This window comes from Lampetra planeri, chromosome 4, assembly GCF_965212315.1.
Source record: "Lampetra planeri chromosome 4, kcLamPlan1.2.h2, whole genome shotgun sequence".
Classification (NCBI taxonomy): Eukaryota; Metazoa; Chordata; class Hyperoartia; order Petromyzontiformes; family Petromyzontidae; genus Lampetra; species Lampetra planeri.
The window spans coordinates 19,882,228-19,903,237 of NC_136110.1; the positions used below are offsets into that span (position 1 = coordinate 19,882,228).

Genomic DNA, 21,010 nt, shown 5'->3' on the forward strand with positions numbered 1-21,010 from the left:
TGACGAGGGGGGGACGGGGGGGTCAAAAATCGGCCAAAATCGCGTGAGGTCATTTATGGACGGCGCCTAGGATCTAAATACTCATCATGGAGAAGCAAAAACACCTTATCGCTGCGTGTTAAACAACATGTTTATGTTCCGGCAATATTAATCATTTAGCATGAGTGGTATTGAGAGACGTAAGTGAATGCGTTATGTCACCAGGGGTGTGGGGCTGGGTGGTCCACGGAAATGTTTCCATCGGCTGAGTGGTCCGCGAGTCAAACAAGTGTGAGAAACACTGCAATAGAGGCAACAATGCCCCCTGCTGGTAACACGTTGTAACCGCTCTGATAAGAGCCTTAAGGCACCCAGTTTAAACAGATTCGGCCGTTTCTCCCGCTGACTTCTGCGTCTTCGATGGATTGTTTTAGTTTGGCTGTTTCATCGGCTGGCATTTACACTGAATCGTAACAACGTTAAGCATGACTTGGTGTTACTTGGGCATCTTGCAGCAACCAACAATTCTTAGAAACACTGAAGTTGCTCGACACGTATCGCTAGAATCGCTTATCACGTACCACCACTGTGGCCCTCTCTTGGATCAAACCCACGTTTCTTTTTATAACATAAAGATATTATTTTTACATCACAGGTTTGTAAATTCTACCGGTTGAGCGATTTCAAATTTCGCATGACACTGCTAGACGTTAAGTAGATTAATATACTGTACAGTAGATACAGAACCGGCCCTAGACCTTTGGGGGCCCTAAGCAAAATTTGGTTGGAGGCCCCTTTGATGTAGGATTTGTTTCACCCACTAGCTAGCAGTGACTCTAGGGCGCCCTCTGCTGGCCACGGGGCCCTTTGCAATTGCAAGGGTCGCTTAGTGGCTGGGCCGGCTCTGAGTAGATATATTTTTACCAGGTAAAGTCCACTGAGCTATTAGCTATTGTTCAGAGGCGACCTGGCCCCATATGATAGCTCGTCAAAGTGGCTTAAATCACATGTGAGAATTTATAGTAGCCGCTAAATAAACTAAACGCGTCTTTCTAAATGTGGAGGGGGACAAACCCGGAGGACCCAGATAATAATCCACGTGATCACCATGGGGGAGAGATCACGGAAACTCCAAATATACAACAGGCATCGCCAGGGTCCGGGTTTGAACCCAGCTCCTCGTGCATAGCTGGTGAGGGAGATAACATCTCGCCACTCGGCGCACGTCACCGATCTGAAGACCTAAAGTCAGGCGGTTTCACGTTTCAAATGTATTTTGTTAAACCAGGATATACTCCAAGAGAGCAGGATAGGAGTATAATTTGCAATAGTGACCTGGGGCATTAATCTGCAGTAGGGGGGGCGATGATTCCTGCAGTGTATAATCACAATTGGCACATTTGAACTCTGGAATTGCACACAATGGCCTACTCTTCCGAATGACGCCAGAGTATCTTTAACTGATGTCCTGTTTTGCTAAGGTGGCTGATTTGGGAACATTTTGTTGTTTTCTGAGAATCTACATCCGTCATTTTAGTTTGTTTATCACCCAGATCTGGCAACACTCATGAACGTTGAGCTCACTGCATCCAAATCTGAGGGATGATTATTGTATTAATATTAGCAATGTCCGGTGATTTAACCAAAGCATCCCCGATATAATTGGTCATTACCAAATAAGATACAAAAAACCCAATAACCACAAGCCACGTCAAGTAGTTGAAAACATTGTAAAGTCAGTCACACAGTGCTGAGCTTCAGTACATCGTTCAAGTTTCCCATGCGCTGTGTGAGGAACACAAAACAACACCTCGTGGCATAGCTACGACGGGAGATTGCTACAACAGATGGCTTCCTCGGCGAGACGTTCCCTGAGACTGATACCGAGCACCACACAGGGCACACGCGGTCCCGTCTCCGCAGTCTTTTATTTCCCTCGCACTGTTGTTTCCTTCGCCTCCACTTCTAGTGGGCGCCTCTGAGAATTTCTGCAAGGATCTCAAATGTCAGGCGCACGGCGAAGTTGGCCCCTATAAATAAACGCATCACTGGCGACGAAACTGAGATGACCCGACGGCGTCACTTCCACTCCCAACCACGCGCTGGAAAAATAAACACTCGGTGTAAACACATGCCCGGACCAGTGTGGACGCGCACACGCATAACACAGACACGTGACGTGCCGGGATTGTGCGGTCCAGATTGCCCAGAAAGCAAGGCGTCCCGTGGTCCGTATATAACGACGCCGCATCAGACGGCGCCAGCAACAAATAGTAGCTGAGCACACAGCCACACACGGGGCCAGAGCGCGCCCAGCGTAGGGCCAATCGTCTTTAAAGAAGCCCTTTTTCGCCTACTTATCCCCCCCCCCCAGGTGCAAGCGTCGGAATCTTGACAAGTTCGCGGGAGAGCGAGGATCAGGATGCGTGCCCTGCAATGAACTCTCAAGGTATGGTGGTGACCTAACCTACGTTCGCCAAATGCTCAGTGGCAGCAGTTTGGTTAGATTTTTGATTGTTAAGTGATGCTGCAGCGGTGTGATGGTTTGCATGCCTGATTTGTAATCCAGAGGCCGTCGGTTTGATTTAATCTGCCACAGCCGTTGAAATTTGTCCATACGGCAGTATAAATGGGCACACCAAAGTTAGCCACTGTGGCGAAATGTTAACTCTCTAGTATGGTATACAGGAGGTCGTGGGTTCGATCCCGACCCTATATGTATACAGTTTGCAGTCGCGTGGATTTTTCTCCGGGTCTTCCGGCTTTTCCCTCCATATTTAGGAACATGCGTTTAGATTATTTGGCTGCTATTAATGTTAACATGATAAGCCACTTAGTTGAGCTATCATTTGTGGGCAGGTCGCTTCTGAAAAAGCGCTATATAGCTCAGTGGGTCTTTCCTGGTACAATAAAAAAGAGTTTAGTTAATTGGTAGGTCGCATGTGGTGGGACAAAATGTGGGTACGTTCCACCATGGAAGAGCAGGTCAAACACCCTCTAGAGGGGGATGTCGAGGATTCCCTAAAGTGGAGGCCCCTCTGCGTGTGGCTTGAGAAGGAAATTGCAGGGCTGCGCATTTACCTTCGGCTGTTAGCTGTAACAGGCCAGTTGACTCGAGGAGGGGGGCTCATAATGGTCGTATCGGGGTAGTGAGTCACCATCCCTGAGAGTAGGGGTTTGAGTCCAGGTTTCAACCACCTGTGATTAAAACAAGTTATGAAATTAGTTAAATGTTGGTGTGACTTAATATGGTCAAAGCGATCTTTCGGTGATAAATATATAGGATGATTGACATGTTTCAAGCACCGTTTTTAAAATAAGTGTTATTGTCTCAGCTAGATCACCAATGACTGCACAAAGTAAACAATTGAACGTAGTTTGTTTACATCATCCTAACGTAAGCCTAAAATACAGAAAATAAACAGTAATCTGACGGCGCATGTGTGCCAAATAACTCTTCACATAGCGTGGGGAAGCACGATCTCGAGTTGGGATAATATGGCCAGTGCTCCTTGAAGGACACGTTGACTGCGTAACAATGGGAAGACCTGACTTTTAGTGGGGGTCGTGGTGATACTGTATGAGTGGGCCTCAAACACTGGGTATCAACTGCAGGATCCAGCAGAAGGTAGGACGCGATGGTGGTGGTGGTGGTGGTGATGAGGATGACCTCTTGATGCGACTGTTGTGTAATAACGGATTGTATGTTGTTTTTTACGGCCACAGATTAAAACAAAAATAGCAACACGTCAATAACAGCTTCAGAGTCGCCAGCAACACGGCCAAACACGTCTGCCCGTCCTATATTTAGGTAGACGGGCAGGCGGGCAGGGGTAACGTGACGGGAGACTCGGAGAGGGAACCAAAGTACTGTATATGATGCGGAGTGCCGTGGGTGTTTTTGGAAAGCACACCAACTGCTCTCCTTATCCCGCATCCATAGGCAGAGTTTGACTTCTATATTTGGGGGCGGGGGAGGGGCAGATGTTCGCTTTGGCCTTCACATTAGGAATCGCGGGCGCAAAAAATAAATGTATTTATTATTAATCTTAATGGTAAACTACTGAAAATTAATTAATAAAAGTGTCCAGTTAGTGGGGGGCCCTCCTGTGCCCCCAAAACTCCACCAATGCCCGCATCTCAGTTGTGTTCCAACTCAACGATTTTTTTTCTCTCTTCTGGAAATTTCGCTGCTAATGTTGAGATATCGTAATTGCAAATAAATGATCGATATTCACGAACGCTGTCTTCACATAGCCTAGGCTGACAATACCGAAATTTAGATTAAAAAATCATTTTATAATGTTTTGCAAACAGAATGTCAAGTCAAATGTCAATGTGTTAATCTTGCTCAGTGATAGAAATTCAACGTTCTAATGCCCTTAGGGCAACCACTGTTGACTTCCCCACAAAGTGGTATATTTATTTTAATTACCCCGTAGGGAGATGGGTTCAGTCAACCTTCAACCAGGATTTGAAATCGCAATCTTCTGCTTGCAAACTGCCCGCTCTACCACTCAGCCACCAGGACGAATATAAAATATAAAAAGTTTAAGAATAAATAATTCAGAATATGATAGGTATTACACATTGAAAATGTAGTGTAATAGCATGTGATTAACGTTACCAGCCTCTGGTAATATGATTACAGTAATGGATTGGGTTAGCTCGTGCTCCTGTCCACGTGCGCTCGATCAGACAGGGCCGGTGTCCTGGTAATGTCTGTGACGTCACGCTGCACGTGGTGAAGGTCAGATGCGTTGAGGAATGCAGAGCACTCGGGTAAACACGCACGTGAACTCGGGAGAGGAGCGCAGTGACCAATTTGATATTTAGAATGGATTTATATTCGGTTACTTCATTATTTTCGCCAATCATTGACTTCTAGGAAGTGGCTTAACAGGGAGATAATATTTTTAATCCTGCAACAACAGTAGAGCCGTGTTGCGGCTCTGCAATTACCCAGCTCCAGCAAAATGATTATAATAAACGCTGGTTCAATCACCGAAAAGGAATACAGATTTGGTGCACGGATTTATGATCGATTTTCTGTAATGGATGGAAGTAGCACTTCCTAAAACAACACGACCATTACCTCCATTCTTTTAAGATTGGTCATAGCCCAAGATTCCTACTATTTATTTTTCTGTTATAAGACAGCACAAACAGTGATAATTGCGCTGTTTTATATTTGTTCAAACCGCATCTAAATGGACATGTTATTTTTGTATTTCACTTTCAGAGTTCACCAGCACCAGAGCAACTCTTCTTCGAGCGCCACATGGCACAACCAAGAATAGAACACGCACATAAATAACACCATAAAGCCATTAAGTACAATTTCATTGTAGAATAAATAATCTTCACTTGGAACCCTTTGAGTGAGGAGTGTAACTTTACCTCGTGTCAGAGAACGTTCCAGAAACATGACTTCACAGAACTACTTCTGAGGTCGCTTCGATAGACGTGTCGCTCACACTAGTTGGGACACTTTAGTGCACGGTAGTTTCCAGCAGTGAGTCAAGCCACCGTGAACGAGACAATGGAGGCACAGCCACCGCTTGCGTCTCCCACTTCCCCCGCATCTCTCATCACGGACATCTGTAATGTCTCCACGGACGACTCGTGCCACGGGTGCCCAGAGACCTTCATCTTCCGCTCGTCCTCCCCGGCCTTGGAGCTGCTGCCTCAGATGAACGAGTTCCGTCTGCAGGGCATCCTCACCGACATCTCCCTGCACTGCGGCGCTGCCGAGTTCCGCTGCCACCGCGTCGTGCTGGCCGCCTGCTGCCCCTACTTTCGGGCGATGTTTTCCCACGGATTCCGCGAGGGGCTTGAGGACTCAGTGCGACTGGGCTCCGTGCCGGCGCGCACCCTCGCCTCGCTCCTCGACTTCGCCTACACGGGCGAGGTGTCCATCTCAGAGGAGAATGTCGGCGAGCTGCTGCAGGCCGCGTCCATGCTGCACTTCAGGGAGGTGGAGGGGGCCTGCTGCTCGTTCCTCGAGCGCCAGCTCAGTCCCCAGAACTGCCTGAGCCTCATGGCGCTCGCCGACACTTTCGGCTGCCCGGGGCTGTGCGGCAGGGCGCGGGCGATGGCATTGAGTCGCTTCAGGGAGGTGGCGGAGAGCGGCGCGGCACTGGCGCTCACGGGGGAGGAGCTCGCGCGCTACCTGGAGGACGACCAGCTGTGCGCGGACGAGGAGACCGTCTTCCAGACCATCGTGGCGTGGGTTCGGCACGACCCGGGCAGCCGGCTGCAGCACCTCGAGCGACTCTTCATGAAGGTTCGTTCGCTCGAGCGATTGATTTTTTGTTTAAATCGCTCGGTCGGTCGTTTATTTGTTCACGCCACGCTGGACGTGCAGGGGATGATTGAGCACAAGGAAAGATAACTTTTATAAAATGTCGAATAGGGGGGGGGCAGTGACAGAGGTGGAGCTAGAGTTAGAGGTAGGGTCCAGGGGTAGGGCCAGTGCTAGAATCTGGTTTGATAGAGCTCGGCTTACGGCTCGTGTTTGGTTAGCTTGTTAGGTCTAGGTCAGTGTTTCTTAACCTTTACTCCAGCCTTGCACCCTTTTGGTTCTCAATCGTAAAACAAATGTACGTTAATAAATACATAGGTTTGATGAAAAAAAGTAGTTGTACTTATGTGCTCTTGCTTAATTTGTGTTTTGATGATTTACCTTCGATTTTTTTTTTGGCAATGTCTCGCACCCCCAGAAAGGGCATCTCGCACCCCATGTTAAGAACCACTGCTCTAGGTGAAGGCTGCTGGCTGAGCGTTTTTTGTCCTAACGGTTTGCCCACCATTGCCATTATTATGATCTCTGTTTGAAATGGTGGCCAACTTTTGGTTCTAAGGTTATGTGGGAACTTCACCGGGAGCAGCGCCACCGCAAAAACCTCAGCAGTCGCATCTTTAAATTGTACTCACTCTTCACTTCTCACGTTTACAGCAGACACCTGTAATCCGTTACTCTGAATGCAATTGCATGCAACCTCTTGAGCTATCATCAGGGTGTCCTGTATAATGTGACAGCACAGAAAATGGGTTCTGATTGCTAATGTGTTGTCTCATCATATTTGTGGGTTTGTTCTGGATATTTTCGTTTTCTCCCACGTAAAAAAAAAACCTTTATATGTATAAAACAATTTACCTTGGTCCAACATCCCAATGCTAGTTCTTCCTGAGAATATTTTTTAGATTCGGGACACTGAAAGGCGAACACTTAGTGTGTAACTGCTTGGCAGCAGATAGTGTGAGATGGTCACCTACCAAGTCAAGTCAAAATGTTTCCCTAACCAAAGAGCGTTGGGCAGCACCCTCTTCATCGTGGCCCTGAAACAGTGGAGGACTTTCCACATTCCCATGGTGGAGAAGAGTTTCACTATGGGATGACCAGTGCTGACTTCCCATGAAGTGATACTTTATCTGCCCCATAGGAACTGTAGTTGCAGAACCAAATGTAATGGGGTGGTTGTTTTGTGCAATCATTGGTGACCAGTTTGTGACCAACAACTCACTATGCACGGGCGGCTGCTTGTATTAAATCCCAGGATCTCAGCCATGCCAAGTCAGCACCCTGATCTTGGAGCCACCCGGCCACCTCAATACCGCAGCGTTCTTAACTAGCGCGCACACTCTCGCACGTGCATGCTGCGCAGGTCCGGCTCGAGTACGTGGACCCACAGTTCTTGGCCGTGTTCGTGGCCCGCGATCAGTTGGTACGCGCGTCTCCTCCGTGCCGCGCCCGCGCCGACAACGCCGTCGCCAAATTGACATCCCCGCAATACCACCAGCGCCACAACAACTGCCACAACTCCGAGGATGATTCCTCCTCTTCCTCCTCCTCTTCTTCGCCGCCCGGCTGCTCCTCACCGCCTCCACGCCACTGCTTCCTGCGTGAGCACCTGGTGATCCTGGGTGGCCGTGCGGACGGCGCCCGCACCACGCGCTCCGTGCTGCTGCTGGAGACCGCCACGCTCGAGGAGCAGCCACTGACCTCCTGGCTGAGCCTCCCCAAGCTGCCCGGGCGCTACCGCCAGCCGTCGGCCGCCACGCTGCACGGCGCCGTCTATGTGACGGGCGGGATCCGTGTGGGGCCGGGAGCCTCGCTGGGGGCGCCGTGCACCGACGTACACCGCTACTCACCACGAGCCGCCGCCTGGAAGCCCGCGCCGCCGCTGCTCGCACCGCGGTACGGGCACCAGAGCGTGGCGGTGGGAAGCCGCCTGTACGTGCTCGGTGGCGTTGGCGGTGGGGGCGGCGCCAGCGGGGAGGCGGCACTGCTGTCGGTGGAGCGGTACGAGTCGACCGAGGGCGAGTGGCGCTGGGCTGCGCCCATGCCCGTGGCCGTGGGGCAGCCGGCTGTGGCTGCGGTGCAAGGACGCATCTACGTAATCGGCGGAGAGGAGCTGCGGTCCAAGACGCCCGCGCGCATCATCCAGGTATTTGAAATGTTTTTTGTTGATGTCGTTCCACCCCACCCCCACCAGGATTTTAGGCTGATTGTGCGACCGATTAACAGCGATGCCTCCTGTTATGAGATGGATCCATTGGGATCTCTCGCAAAGTGGTGCGAGCCCACCCGCCTTGTTAGAAGATGGCCCGCAGAAGGATACTAAAAGTGACCTCCGGAACACGTGGAAGGGGGCAGCATTTTAGTGCATGGCTGCCACATTAGAGTAGCGAGTGCAGCGTTCATTGCATGGCACTCAAACTAATGTTTTTCATTTTCAGAGCCGGAATTTTGCCAATTTAAATGCAGAACCCGATTTAATGTTGCGCACTTAATCAGGGTATTTATCTTTGTGTGTGTGTCTATGTACGTGTGGATATGTGGCCTGTAGATTTATAACACAGAGTGCGACGCGTGGTTCAGACTGGAGACGCGGATGGTGAAGAACATCAGTGCCCCCGCTGTGGTCGTGGATGATAAGATCATCGTGATTGGCGGTGCGTGGCAACTCAGAGAGGAGTTCGAGTCAATGTCAGAAGTGTCCCTTTGCTAAACTGAGAAACAGGGTGGCTCTAAACCAGAGGTGGTATTAACCATTCCCACAGTGCATGTGCCGTTCTTAGAATGCAAGGATATCATGAAGGAAAGCACTGTGATTCACGGAAACAGATCTTGGCTCCCAGTAGCGGTGATGTTGGTATGTGGTTTTTCCAATTAGGTAATTGTAGTACTCGAGGGACGAGTATAAGTGACTGGTTGAATAGTCATTTAGCATCAGATGAAGGAATACTACTAATGGCTGGTTGGTTAGTGTTGGAGGTAGGGCTAGTATTCATGATTGGTTGGCTAGTTGGTTCATGTTAGAGGTATGGATAATATTGTTGATTGACTAGTTAGTGATAGAGGGAAGGGCTAGTACTAGTGGCTGGTTAGCCAGGTGGTTAAAGTCAGGGGTAACGATAGTGTTCGGTTGGCTCGTGTACTCTCCCCCACAACCACATTTCAATGCTTGGTCTTTTCCCGAGTTAACCAATTCGATGTATGATGCAGCACAGCATCACCTGGCCTGATAAACGTTCGACAGATCGCCCGTTTGATCGAACGCCCCTGACTGGTGCGCGTGGTGCAGGTTACACGCGGCGTGTGCTCTCCTACGACCCGGCATCAAACCGCTTCTCGCGGCTGGCCGACCTGCGGGAACGCCGCGCGCATCACGCGGCGTGCGTCCTGGATGGCCGCGTCCTCGTGTCAGGCGGCAGGGCCATCACGCCCACGCCCAGCGTCGTGGACTCGGACTCGCTGGAGCTGTACGACCCAGCCGTGGACGCGTGGGCGCCCGCGGGAAGACTGCCGTACCGTCTCTTCCACCACTCGTGCGTCACCCTGCGCAGCCCCCTGCTCCTATTCGACGGCGCCACTTGAGAATGTGATCGCAGTGTCAGCCGTGGTGTAAAGTTACAACAACTAAAGTGCCTGGGAAGCTCAAGTGGGACGCACGGAGAGCTGGGAGCGCCTCCTGCCGTTAGCCCCACCCACTCTTTAATAGCCACGCCCACTCAACCACTAGCCTGGCCCACACAGTGAGCAAGCCTCCTGCCCACTCTCTAACATTAGCCCTGCTCACTGCTCACGGGCCTCGCCTGCTCCTCTGCCAGCCTTGCGCACAAATCGGGCAGCCCGCCCTTTGCTCATGTCATGAGTCGAGCATGAGGCCAGGACATTTGAAAGATCCTGATTTGCGCATGTGCTTCGAGACACGAGGACATCCTTTCTAAAATAAGGGAATTCCTGGCAAAACCAGGACGTTCAGCTGTTTTAATGCAGTGGCGCAGGTCTGTGACATGACAGTGCATTATGCAGATGCCGTCGCTCGCTGTAAGACTCAAATTGATGCAAGGCATGATGGGCAGCATATTGCAGTACAGCAAGTGGGTTCTGGACCTGCCTGTATGCCATTTGAGAGTGTTTCTGTCGAAGAGGAATTTGCCAAACATCTGAATGTAGGACCTGTCTGACAGCAATGTCTTGAGACTAAGTGAGGCTTTTCTAGATAATAAACATTTGTCTACATTATTAATATTAATGTAGGAGTTATATTGTACACGTGGAGTTATTGTTCTTCCCAAAAATAATTCATCCACGATTGGAATCGTCACTTTAAGTTATGGCAATCAAATTGTAGTGTTTGTGGTGGTGGAGAATCTTGACATCACTAATTCATGTTAAACGAATGTGTACACAGTAATATTGCTTTCAAGTGGAGTATGATGATGAAGTGCAGTGTTGTAGAGTACAAACGTGACGGTTCAGTACTATCGCATTCAATGTTACAAGCGGAGTCAACAGTATTTCGATTTTCAGATCAACAAACAATCATACTTTTGTCCATTACGCAAGCACTCAGTATTGCTGATAAATAACGTATGAACGACGCGTCCTTATACAGTATTGTGTAATAATGGAATAGTTTGCACATAGGTTAGACTAGTTAACTCACAATTGAAAAGCTGGAAGTGAAAATCTGCCCATAATTTCTCCGTGAGTTAATGAGAGACGTGTCACTTTGTACGAAGCACGTATTTGGGAATGACACCCAATGACCTGTGAATGTGGAATTTCCACCTCTGACTCTGGGTCATGGACAGATCAATACAGGAGTTATATATGGCTCTGGGCCATTAAATACTGGACATCTGTGAAAAAGAGCTTGATATCTCATCGTTTTCCTCCAGTATTAACAAAGATTCTGAGATATGAGGACCATCCCATGTGCCCGTTTGGGCAGGGAGACGATTTGACTTGGCTATGCACAATGATCCTCATGCTTTGGATTGGAACTCAACTTTCTGATTTTCGAGCACTCTGCCAGAGCGACACCCAGTGGCACAAGGTGAAACCTAGTGCCTCGATTATTAATATTGACACGAATCGCCACAGTCAGTAGAGTTTGAGTAATTCCAATAAACACACACGAGCATTTTTTGCATTTTATAAGTGTTGTTATATTCCATATAATTGTAGTACTTTGAAAGTATTACATTTTATTAGAATTTATGCACAGCATCTGCGGTGTTTGCTTAGTTTTTTTTACATATTTGTATTGTTCATTGTAAATTGATGTGTTAGATGTAGAAGTAATGGACAATGCATTGGACACGAAATTTTGTACAATGCGGACACACTGCCAGTTGTAAACCACACCAATCGTGAACATCCAATATTTAGGCTCTGTGGAGATTTCATTCTTGGCGCAGGGGTCTTCAATTAAGATCAGTATTTCCCGATTCTTGATGGACAACCGACACACTTTGACCTTTGGCTTGACTTCAGTCTTACATGCTGCCACTGCAAGTGTTGTTAGGTGAGCAGCAGTGCCGTATTATCCTAGTAGCAAAAGTAGCATATGCTACGGGCCCTGCGCTAAATGCTTTCAAGCTATGCTATCAATTTCAGTTCAGTGATTCTGCACTTGGTCTATTACTATAGTACTATTACTACCTTCAACATTTATGAACGCCTGAGTGTTTAAGGTTAACGATTTGTCGTATTATCTTGCTGTATAGCAATTGAAAAAATACAATTACTTTACTATGCAAGTAAAAAATGTGTGTTTTAATATTTTTGTGTTTAAAAAAATAAAAATTAGGGCCCCTTTATAACATGTGCTACAAGCCCCGCACTCGCTCACTGATGAGTAGCACCTATTTAGGCTCAGACAATACCTGGAGGGGTGTGGGCAACAACACCACACACAGTCCATCCTTATGCAACTCCGCATTGCTCATGATGATGTTGGTGGCCCCCAGGTCAGGTTTCTACTCCAATTCCCACGGTTGCTCTGCATCACCAGGAACTGAACCCCCTGAACACCACTGCCACCGCATAAAAAAAATCTCCGTTTTATAAATGATTTCTAGTACTGTATATTCAAAATGCACTGTTATTTTACAATAACCTTGTGAAATATTAAACAAGGCATTGTAGATTCGGCAAAAAGTTCAACTTAGGACAAGCTCAGTGAGACAACTACCGGATATGATCAGCAGAAACTCATTGCGACTGCTAATGGCTGAGTTGTGCTCTTCCTGCCATATTGATTGTGGTATTGCAATTCGTGTATTTACAGCCCCTCAGACCGAAGTTTTGCTTTGCAGGCATGGGTGCATAGCTAGTGACTGGCAAGTGTTCAGTGAGGAGTGAGAACGGGAGTCGGTAGCGTCTAGAAAGTGGTGAGTGTTAAGTGAGCGATGCACGTCTTTTTAGTGTGTCGGATGAGTTGCAGGTTAGTGGTGTCTGAAGGTCAGCCGAGTAGAGATGGTTAGGCGAGTCGTATGTACTGTATGTTGAACTTCTTTCGCACCATACATAGCCTAGCAGTGCCTGGTGAATGAGTACTGTACCGTGTCCAGTGAGTGCAGGATGAGTGGTGAGTAGCGTGTTTGGTGAATCGTGACTTTGTGTTAGGTGTCTGGTGAATGTGCACTAACGTTCACTAGTAGTTTACATAAATCAGAATGTTGTTCGCATTTTTTATTTTATTTTTCACCAATCAAAACTATACACCAGCAGATTAGAAATGTATAGAGCTTAATGCAGTATGACGAATTCAGAAAACACATCAGATGCATGAATCATTTACAAATACATTTTCTTTACAATGCTGTATCACCCTGAATCAACTGCCTTTCCACAATACAGCATTATATCTCGTGATCCAATCCAAACTCAATTGCTATTGGAAGAAATTGCACAATTGCTACCTTTCCTTGACCTACATATTAAAGCCTCAATGACAATAATTAAATGTAATATAAGTTCCTGGATATGTAGGGGCTGTACATGTGCAACAAAGAAACCATTAATAGGTGGTCTAATAGTCCGGTGAGCTTGCAACTCCAACTGTGGCTTGGGAATATATAATTTGTAAACTGAATGGATGATTTTGATTTAAAGCTTTCGTGACTGCAGGGATTCATATTCCAAGAAGATGAATGGATGATGTTTAAATTTAGCATGTATCATCAGTCGAAGAGTAGTGTATATGCAATATTGTTTAAGAATGTCTTCACAAAGGTAAAGGATTTTAACTTGGTATGCAAAGTGTAGTGTTATGATGGAACTTCAATTAAAAAAATGTTTCCAAATTGTATTTTCAGTACTGGATGTGCAATATACATGTTGGTATTCCAAATAAATGTTTTGTTGTCAAAATATAGAACTGTTCATCATCTGATCTAAATGCCATATTGTGACAGTGTCATTAACACTAATAACATGTCTGGCATAGCCACACAAACTCACTGACTAGAACCACCCATCCTATGCTCACAGGCCCAGTTCCACATTAAACAGGCCATACCAATAGCAAGGAACTGTAATTCTTGGGTTAGTGGTAGCATTGATATAAAGAGCGTGATGCTTTAAGCCTGTGGCTTCTTGAATGCGGCAATTGTGGCATTAACTCCGCTGTTGATGCTCTGCTCTCCTTCGGCGAGCTTCGGGGCTTCACGGTACACGCTCATGACCTGCGGGAGGAACGGGAAATGGGTGGTGTTTGAACGTCAGTACCTACAGATAAACGAACATGATTGCAATTATACCTTGCCGATACCAGCCACACTGAGTCTACATGCCACCTTTGCATTGTCATCGATAACGATAAATAGGTCATCACACTGAGCCATCGCTTCTTCTATTGTAGTCAACGCCTGACCTATCTTGTGGTTTAATTTTTCCATTTGGTTGTTTTGCTTTTCATGGTAACATGTCCATTTCAATCCTCCACACATGCCCCATCCATACAACCTTTCCCTGACTATGCACCTACATTGGTATTTACAACAATTTCAACATTGACAATGATATTGCCATTGAGAATTAACAATAACAGTATTGATATTGATAGTGACGAGCTATTGAAAATGTTTTTGACTGTACCATTTTACTACAATATTGATGTTGACAGCGAGGTAATGGTAAGAACATTGACATTGATAGCCTCGGCACTCACGGTGCTGATCCAGCTGTTGTAGGCTGACACACGGGTGAACACGGTGGGCTTGCGGATCGTGTTGCAGCCCAGAGATGAGACGTAGCTGGTGATTCCCTGCACCACCCAGGCATTGTCCCACCGCTGGCAGTTCAGTGGGCCACCTCCATCACCCTGCGATGCAAAGCAGAGCACAGACATGCATCCACGTTAACTCTGGGTAAAAACTTGATATGATGGCAGGTGCCAGCAAGGGTAAGTACAAGAGCTTGGAGCTCTTGTATCGATATCTGGATGAGAACATTTAGTAAGTGTGCTTTCGGACCGTGTTGCTAATTAACAGAGTAATATCGCACAACCCCAAGGCCTGATCCCTTCCAAAACACCTTACTGTGTCTTGCCCCACACTACTCTGGTAGCTATACATACGTGGCAGGGTCTGGAAAAGTAAAAATATGACAAGTGACAACTCAATACGTACCCTGTTGGTTCTGGCGTTAACTTGGTCATCATTTTCTTTTCTTGTTTGTTATTTATTGATTTAATGCAGTCATGCATACACTGTGAAATTTTAGTCAAATCTTAGTTTCCATGGATTTCATTTAGTAATTCTCTTAGACGAGGCGATTAAAACAGTCACACTATTTGTCGACTCGAGTTATTAAATGGGTTGAATGTGCGCCCCCTTCGCTCCCCCTTAATTACCAGGTCAGCCAATCAGTGATCTCAGTGGTCACAGTTATCACCATGCTTGGTGATTGTTGTCCACTCACAGTCACTGTTGACTAAATTAAGATGTTAAAGAAACATTTTGTTGACAACTATTCTCATCAGTAATTTTCGTTAAGGAATTGATGCGGTTTCGATTTAAAGCTTTCGTGACTGCAGGGATTCATCTTCTTGGTTCTTTCGGTAAAGTCACGTAGAAGGGAAGTAATAAAATAATAAAAATAAAACATATGTTTTATTTTTATTATTTTATTACTTCCCTTCTACGTGACTTTACCGAAAGAACCAAGAAGATGAATTGATGCGGGTTGGCTCGCGTTGCGCTCGGTACGCACATAGCACGCAGAGCGGGTGCTGCCCCCCGCGCAGATAACGCTGCTCCTCAGGCTGCTCCCCCACCAGCTGGGCTGGCTGCACGTCGCGTAGTCCACCACGGGCAGGCTGGCCTGCTGCAGCGCGCTGGGGAAGGGGCCGCTGGCTGCTCACGCGCAAAGAAAATGTGGAGACGGAGAGCGTTGGTGAAAGCATCGGGGTTCGGTGGCGTTAACAGGCGCTCCCAAAGCGAACTGCCCAACTCTCAGTGCTCAAAGGAGAAAAGCCACGTAGCAACACCGCCACCCTATTGGCATCATTATGCCCACGTGTAGGTGGGTGCTGCATTCCCCTTCTGGTGGACAGGGACAGCTGCCAATGGGGTCCCCTTGGCTAGGCTGCCGCAGGGTGCCTCAAGATACATGGAATTGGATGCAAAGTATACATAGCTCTGCCTCATCTTGTGTTTAATGCACACTGAGTGAACGGTACTCACCGTCGAGGGATCCCCAGCCCGTGGTGTAGCACGGGTAGTTGTTGGACAGTATCTGGTTGGCGCTGGGCAGGCAGGCGAGGCGCACCTTGCTTGAGAGAGCCACGGGCGACGCAATCTTGAACATGGCGATGTCGTACCTGTGGGGGATCGAGACAGGGGCAGCCGTGATGCGACGCTCAACAACGAACATAACACCAAGCAATGGGGGTTCAGCGCTGTGCACCTTTGGTGATGTGGGAGATCAATATCGCAGATCCTATTATCTGTTATAATACTCCACTGATGTATGGTGGGGAAATGACGGATAATAGGAAGAATTGGACCATGGATAATATGAGATTGTGTGGACGCCACATCTCCCACAATAACTATATTCCAGTTATTGGATTATCAGAGGCATTGTAGGAGAGGAAGCAATAGCATTGTGTAGCATCTGTCTGTCTCTTTGTCAAACAAAGAATGGGCATGTGCTGGAAACAGTGTACGAGTACAAATCAAGACAACTCATCGCCTTGCCATTAACACTGCCTTCTATAATATAATGCAATTCTACTGTTTACAAATAATCCTTAACTGAAATATGATATTCAAATTATGCGTTCTTTCGTTTTACGGCAATGTCCATGATAATCTTTGTTTAAAAATAATCTGTCTTTTGTCTGTTGGAATGTCTCTATGAATGTTTGTCTCCATGTATGTGTATCTGTTGATTGCAACTGAGAATGTCACGGTGTCACGGAACCAGCGCGCCCGTGTGTGTTCTCACCCATTCGCCGGCATGCTGGGATTCCAGTAGCTATGCCAGACGGCCAGGCTCAATGGAGGGGTGACCTCCCCGAACTCGGATGTGGACACACTGTGCTTTCCCAGCACCACCCTGTAGCTGTAGCCACTCCTGCACGTTGTGGTGGATGTGGGGAGAAAACAGAGCGACGGAGGTCTTAATCACTTACACCTGTAAACATTGCAGTGAGGAATTAATAAACAGAAATTATGCGAGTTACTGCATGGTATTTTCACTGCCACATTGCGGCATCGTGTAAAGGTCATTTATAGAGGCTGCCTCTTTGCTCCAAAGATCCACTGCTCCACCAATGGTGGCTGCAATGTGGTACAAGAACATACTCTACAACACCTGGGCCCCGGTGCAGTTGCACCGCCTGCACACACGAGAGCGACGCCACTGGTGCCGTGACTCACGTGAAGCAGCTCGCAGAGGTGAGCACCCATTGACTATCAATGAGGGTTCCTCCGCAGTAGTTGACCCATCTTCCTCCAGAGTACCTCTGCACGAGCGCCTGCAATGCACACACAGCGTGGCGGTGGTGATTACGGTAGTTTTTTCGGAATGAGTCCAATTTCTATATCGAATAATACAGTACTAACTTAGCCCTTTTGTAAATCGACTCACAAATGCTTGCCAGAGCTGGTTGTGAAGAGATTTAACCTGGGACTAGTTAGGAGTTCGCTCACAACTGACGTTAGCAGTCGCTGGGAATGTAGCTGTCATGCCGCCGCCACGAAGCCGTTCAGCAGGCGCCCCATCTCCGACCTCGCCACCACCAAGCGACGGAGCCGACCCCGCGTCCCCCTCACCTCACATGAACACACCCGCATGCATTTCCCCCCCCCCCCCCATAGAGCTCCTAGGGGAGGTCACCTGGCCGACCGGTTTTTATCCGAGAAGCCCTTACCGGGATTAAACTTTCACGGTTTCCGGCGACCAGGGAATTGGACGACCTCCCCCGACGCTACCTTGCACCGCGGCGCTGCGACCGGCCTTAAGATTGCAAGGTCGCAGCGAGGGGCCACTCGGCCACCGCGGGTGAAACGCATCCCACACACCCCACACACGCAAGTATCGACAGGGCAGGCAGAGGGAATAAGCATTGTGATGGAGGAGCATCATTAGAAAACACGCAGCGCATCTGAATTGCATAATCGGGCACCCCCCCGCACAGGGAGCGGAGGGACGGCATAATTACGCTCGGGCACGCAGGCACCATTGTTAGGGGAGTTAAAGGATAAGGCTGTTAGTATGAGTAATCGGGAGAGCGGGGTCACGCGGGGAGCCATGCACAAATTCCCACGGCGCACCTTTGTGACGGACGCCGCCGCATAAACTGCGATAATGGGGGAGGCTGCATGAGAAAGGGATTGATTGGAATTTGCGCCGCGCAGGTTGAGCATTAATTAGCATATCAAAAGCGGATTGATTGGAATTTGCGCCGCGCAGGTTGAGCATTAAGTAGCATATCAAAAGCGCCCGGAACCGCGGTGTGCGTGCCAGAGGGTCGCGAGCCTATTGTCCAGAGCCGCATTCCCTTTGAGGTAGGGAGGATAAATAGTGGGCGCAAAGGGGAAATCGGGCTCTCTTCTCTCCAGCGCCAGGCGACAGGACGCTCTCCAGTCCAGCGACCCAAACGTCCGTGAGACGCATCGAGGCACGCTGCTGTGATGCCGCCGCCACGAAGCCGTTCGGCAGGCGCCCAAACCCCCGACTTCGCCACCACCAAGCAACGGAGCCAACCCCGCGTCCCCCTCACCTCACCTCACACGAACACACCCGCACGCATTCCCCCCCCCCATAGAGCTCCGAGGGGAGGTCACCTGGCCGACCGGTTTTTATCCGAGAAACCCTTATCGGGGTTAACTCTCACGGTTTCCGGCGATCAGGGAATTGGACGACCTCCCCCGTGCTACGTTGCGCCGCGGCGCTGCGACCAGCCGTAATATGGTGTGGTCGCGGCATGGGGCATTCGGCCACCGCGGTTGAGGTGCATTTTCCCCCCACACACACCCCCACGGGTCGACGGGGCAAGCAGGGGAGGGACGGGACAGCACGAATAGCGGGACCGCAGGAGCTGTTTCGCATAGTCATGGAGGGTTGGGATAATTACGCTTGAGCGCGCAGGCACCATTGTTAGGGGAGTTAAAGGATAAGGCTATTAGTATAAATAATTGGGAGAGGGGAGGCGCGCGAGGAGCCATGCACAGCTTCCCACGACGGGCCTTTGTGATGGACACCGCCGCATGAACCTCGATGAGGGGGGCCTGCGTGAGAAAAGGATTGATTGGAATTTGCGCCGTGCAGGTCGCTCATTGATTAGCGGAACAAAGGCACCGCGGAGCTGCCTGGCCCGGGCGAGGGGGGCGCGTGCCATTGTTTGGAGTTCACGCCGCGCGGACAAAGGATTAATTAGCATAGCGAAGGCGCACGGTGCGTGGGAAGGGGGTAGGGGTCCGGGAATCAGGATAAATGGGAAGCGCAAAGGGGAAATCGGACGGTTCTCTCCAGGCCAGCGGACCCGCAGCAGCTCCAGCCAGCGACCCGGACGTCCGTGCGACGCATCGAGGTGCGCTGTTAGCACCGGGAGCAGCGAACCACCGCGGGCACCAAACAGTGAGTGGGGAGGTGAAGTAGGGTAGCGTAAGCCGATACATAGGGAATAGGTACAGGTTCGGGTGGAATAGGCCAGCCTCGTCGACTCACTGATTCCACATCAATTCGCAGGTAGCATATAATAAATCATTAATAGCGAAGCGTGGTCTCGCGTGATCTTGTTGAGCAGTGTGTCGCGTGGGGAGCTGCGCGTGTGTGCGTGCGACCACCCCGTGTGCGATACAGGTGCGCGATCATAACGCGAGTTGAGTTGGAGTGCGCGGAGCGGCGTGTGTGTGTGTGGGCGTGCGTACGTTCGCTCCGTGTGGGTTGCAGGCGCGCGATTAGGACAGGGAGGTATCGTAGTAGGGAGGGGCAGAATACTACTCGGTAATTAGCCATGCCGGCTACGCGGACCCGCGGGGGAGGGGAATCCTCGGGCGATGGTTCCCACGCCACGGGTGAGGAACCTAGCAGCGGGGGGGCAATTGATGATGCTAGCCCGGCCGTTAGCATTATCGAGGGAGGGATCTCGGGGGCTAGCGACCCCCACACAGTGGTGTCAGAAACGGGACGATCCCCCGCACCCCCAAGGGAAAGAGGCCCCCCAACCCAGATTAAAATCAAATGCACATTTACGGGCAAAGGAATTCCAACATGGAAATCGTTTGCCCGCAGCATCAGGGGAGCGAAAAAGGTTAATGGGTGGTCAGATGAGGAGGCGTTGCAGCAGTTAGAGCTACATTTAGATGGGCGGGCAGCAGACTTTGTAGAAGCGTTGCCCGCAAGCGCACAAACCCAGTGGGAAAAATTAATGTGCGAACTAGAACGGCGCTTCGGCGCCTATGACGAGGAGGATGCGCAGACGGCCTTAGAGGCACGCCGCCGCCAACCCGGCGAAGATTTACGAGATTACGCCGAGGATGTACGCATGTTGACCCAGCTCGCGTACCCAGAGTACGAGGCCAAAATAATTGAGGGCCTCGCCGCCGGTAAAATCCAGCGATATTTGGCACACACCTCGTGGTGGCAGCCAAATGTCGACGGTACACGCCTCTCCTTTAACACCCTCGTCGAGCGCGCGCGCAAATGCGAGAAACTCTCGGGTGAGCGCGCGCAGCCTCGAGGGAGGGGACGAGAGTGCGCCGTAGCGAGCCTACTTTCCGACGAAGAGGAAGAGATCGCCATCGCAGTAAGGGGACGGGCAAGGGAGCCCCAGAGACCCAGCGAGAAAACCCCGGGGTGGGTAGCTGGGTTACAAGCCGGTATGGGAGATATGATAAACCAAGTAGGTGAGAGGGTAACCCAAATAGACGATAAAATGAGCCGAAATATGGTTAAGCTACAGTGTACCGTTGAGACTGAGATGGGGGAACTACGCTCGACAGTAGGGGGACTAGCCGGGAGGGTGTCCCAATTAGAGTCCGATTTGGGACAACTGCGTACTGGGGGAGGGAGAGGGAGCGGACAGGGGACCCGCTACGGAACCGCCCCCCCTCCCCGGGCATGTTATATGTGCGATCGCCGAGGGCATTTAATGAGGGACTGTCCTGAAATCACCCGAGCTAGGCAGACGCGGGGGTTAAAACTCCAACGCCCCCTAGAGAGCGGACCAACTAGGGGTGCAATCGACGCGGTCCCGATACAAATAGACGATGATGA

At 49.5% G+C, this 21,010-nt stretch overlaps 2 protein-coding genes across 3 annotated transcripts in view; one reads left to right on the forward strand and one right to left on the reverse strand.

Moving 5' to 3' along the window:
• KLHL38 (kelch like family member 38) lies at positions 1 to 13,589 on the forward strand. 2 transcript variants are annotated; one of them, XM_078593452.1, is made up of 5 exons: positions 1 to 2,428; positions 5,222 to 6,265; positions 7,647 to 8,429; positions 8,832 to 8,937; positions 9,570 to 13,589. In XM_078593452.1, the coding sequence occupies exons 2-5, from the start codon at positions 5,522 to 5,524 to the stop codon at positions 9,860 to 9,862; spliced, it is 1,926 nt and encodes a 641-aa protein (XP_078449578.1). In that variant the 5' UTR covers positions 1 to 2,428; positions 5,222 to 5,521; the 3' UTR covers positions 9,863 to 13,589. The 2 variants fall into 2 exon arrangements, with proteins under 2 accessions (XP_078449578.1, XP_078449579.1); XM_078593453.1 differs by lacking the exon at positions 8,832 to 8,937.
• The window catches only part of LOC144717794 (chymotrypsin-like elastase family member 2A), a 15,478-nt gene continuing 7,423 nt past the window's right edge, over positions 12,956 to 21,010 (reverse strand). Inside the window, exons 3-8 of the mRNA XM_078593460.1 lie at positions 17,167 to 17,264; positions 16,733 to 16,861; positions 15,967 to 16,103; positions 15,494 to 15,636; positions 14,451 to 14,603; positions 12,956 to 13,965 (exon numbers count right to left, since the gene is read on the reverse strand). Coding sequence (XP_078449586.1) covers positions 13,861 to 13,965; positions 14,451 to 14,603; positions 15,494 to 15,636; positions 15,967 to 16,103; positions 16,733 to 16,861; positions 17,167 to 17,264 — 765 coding nt within the window. The 3' untranslated portion in view covers positions 12,956 to 13,860. The remainder of the gene's footprint in view (positions 13,966 to 14,450; positions 14,604 to 15,493; positions 15,637 to 15,966; positions 16,104 to 16,732; positions 16,862 to 17,166; positions 17,265 to 21,010) is intronic.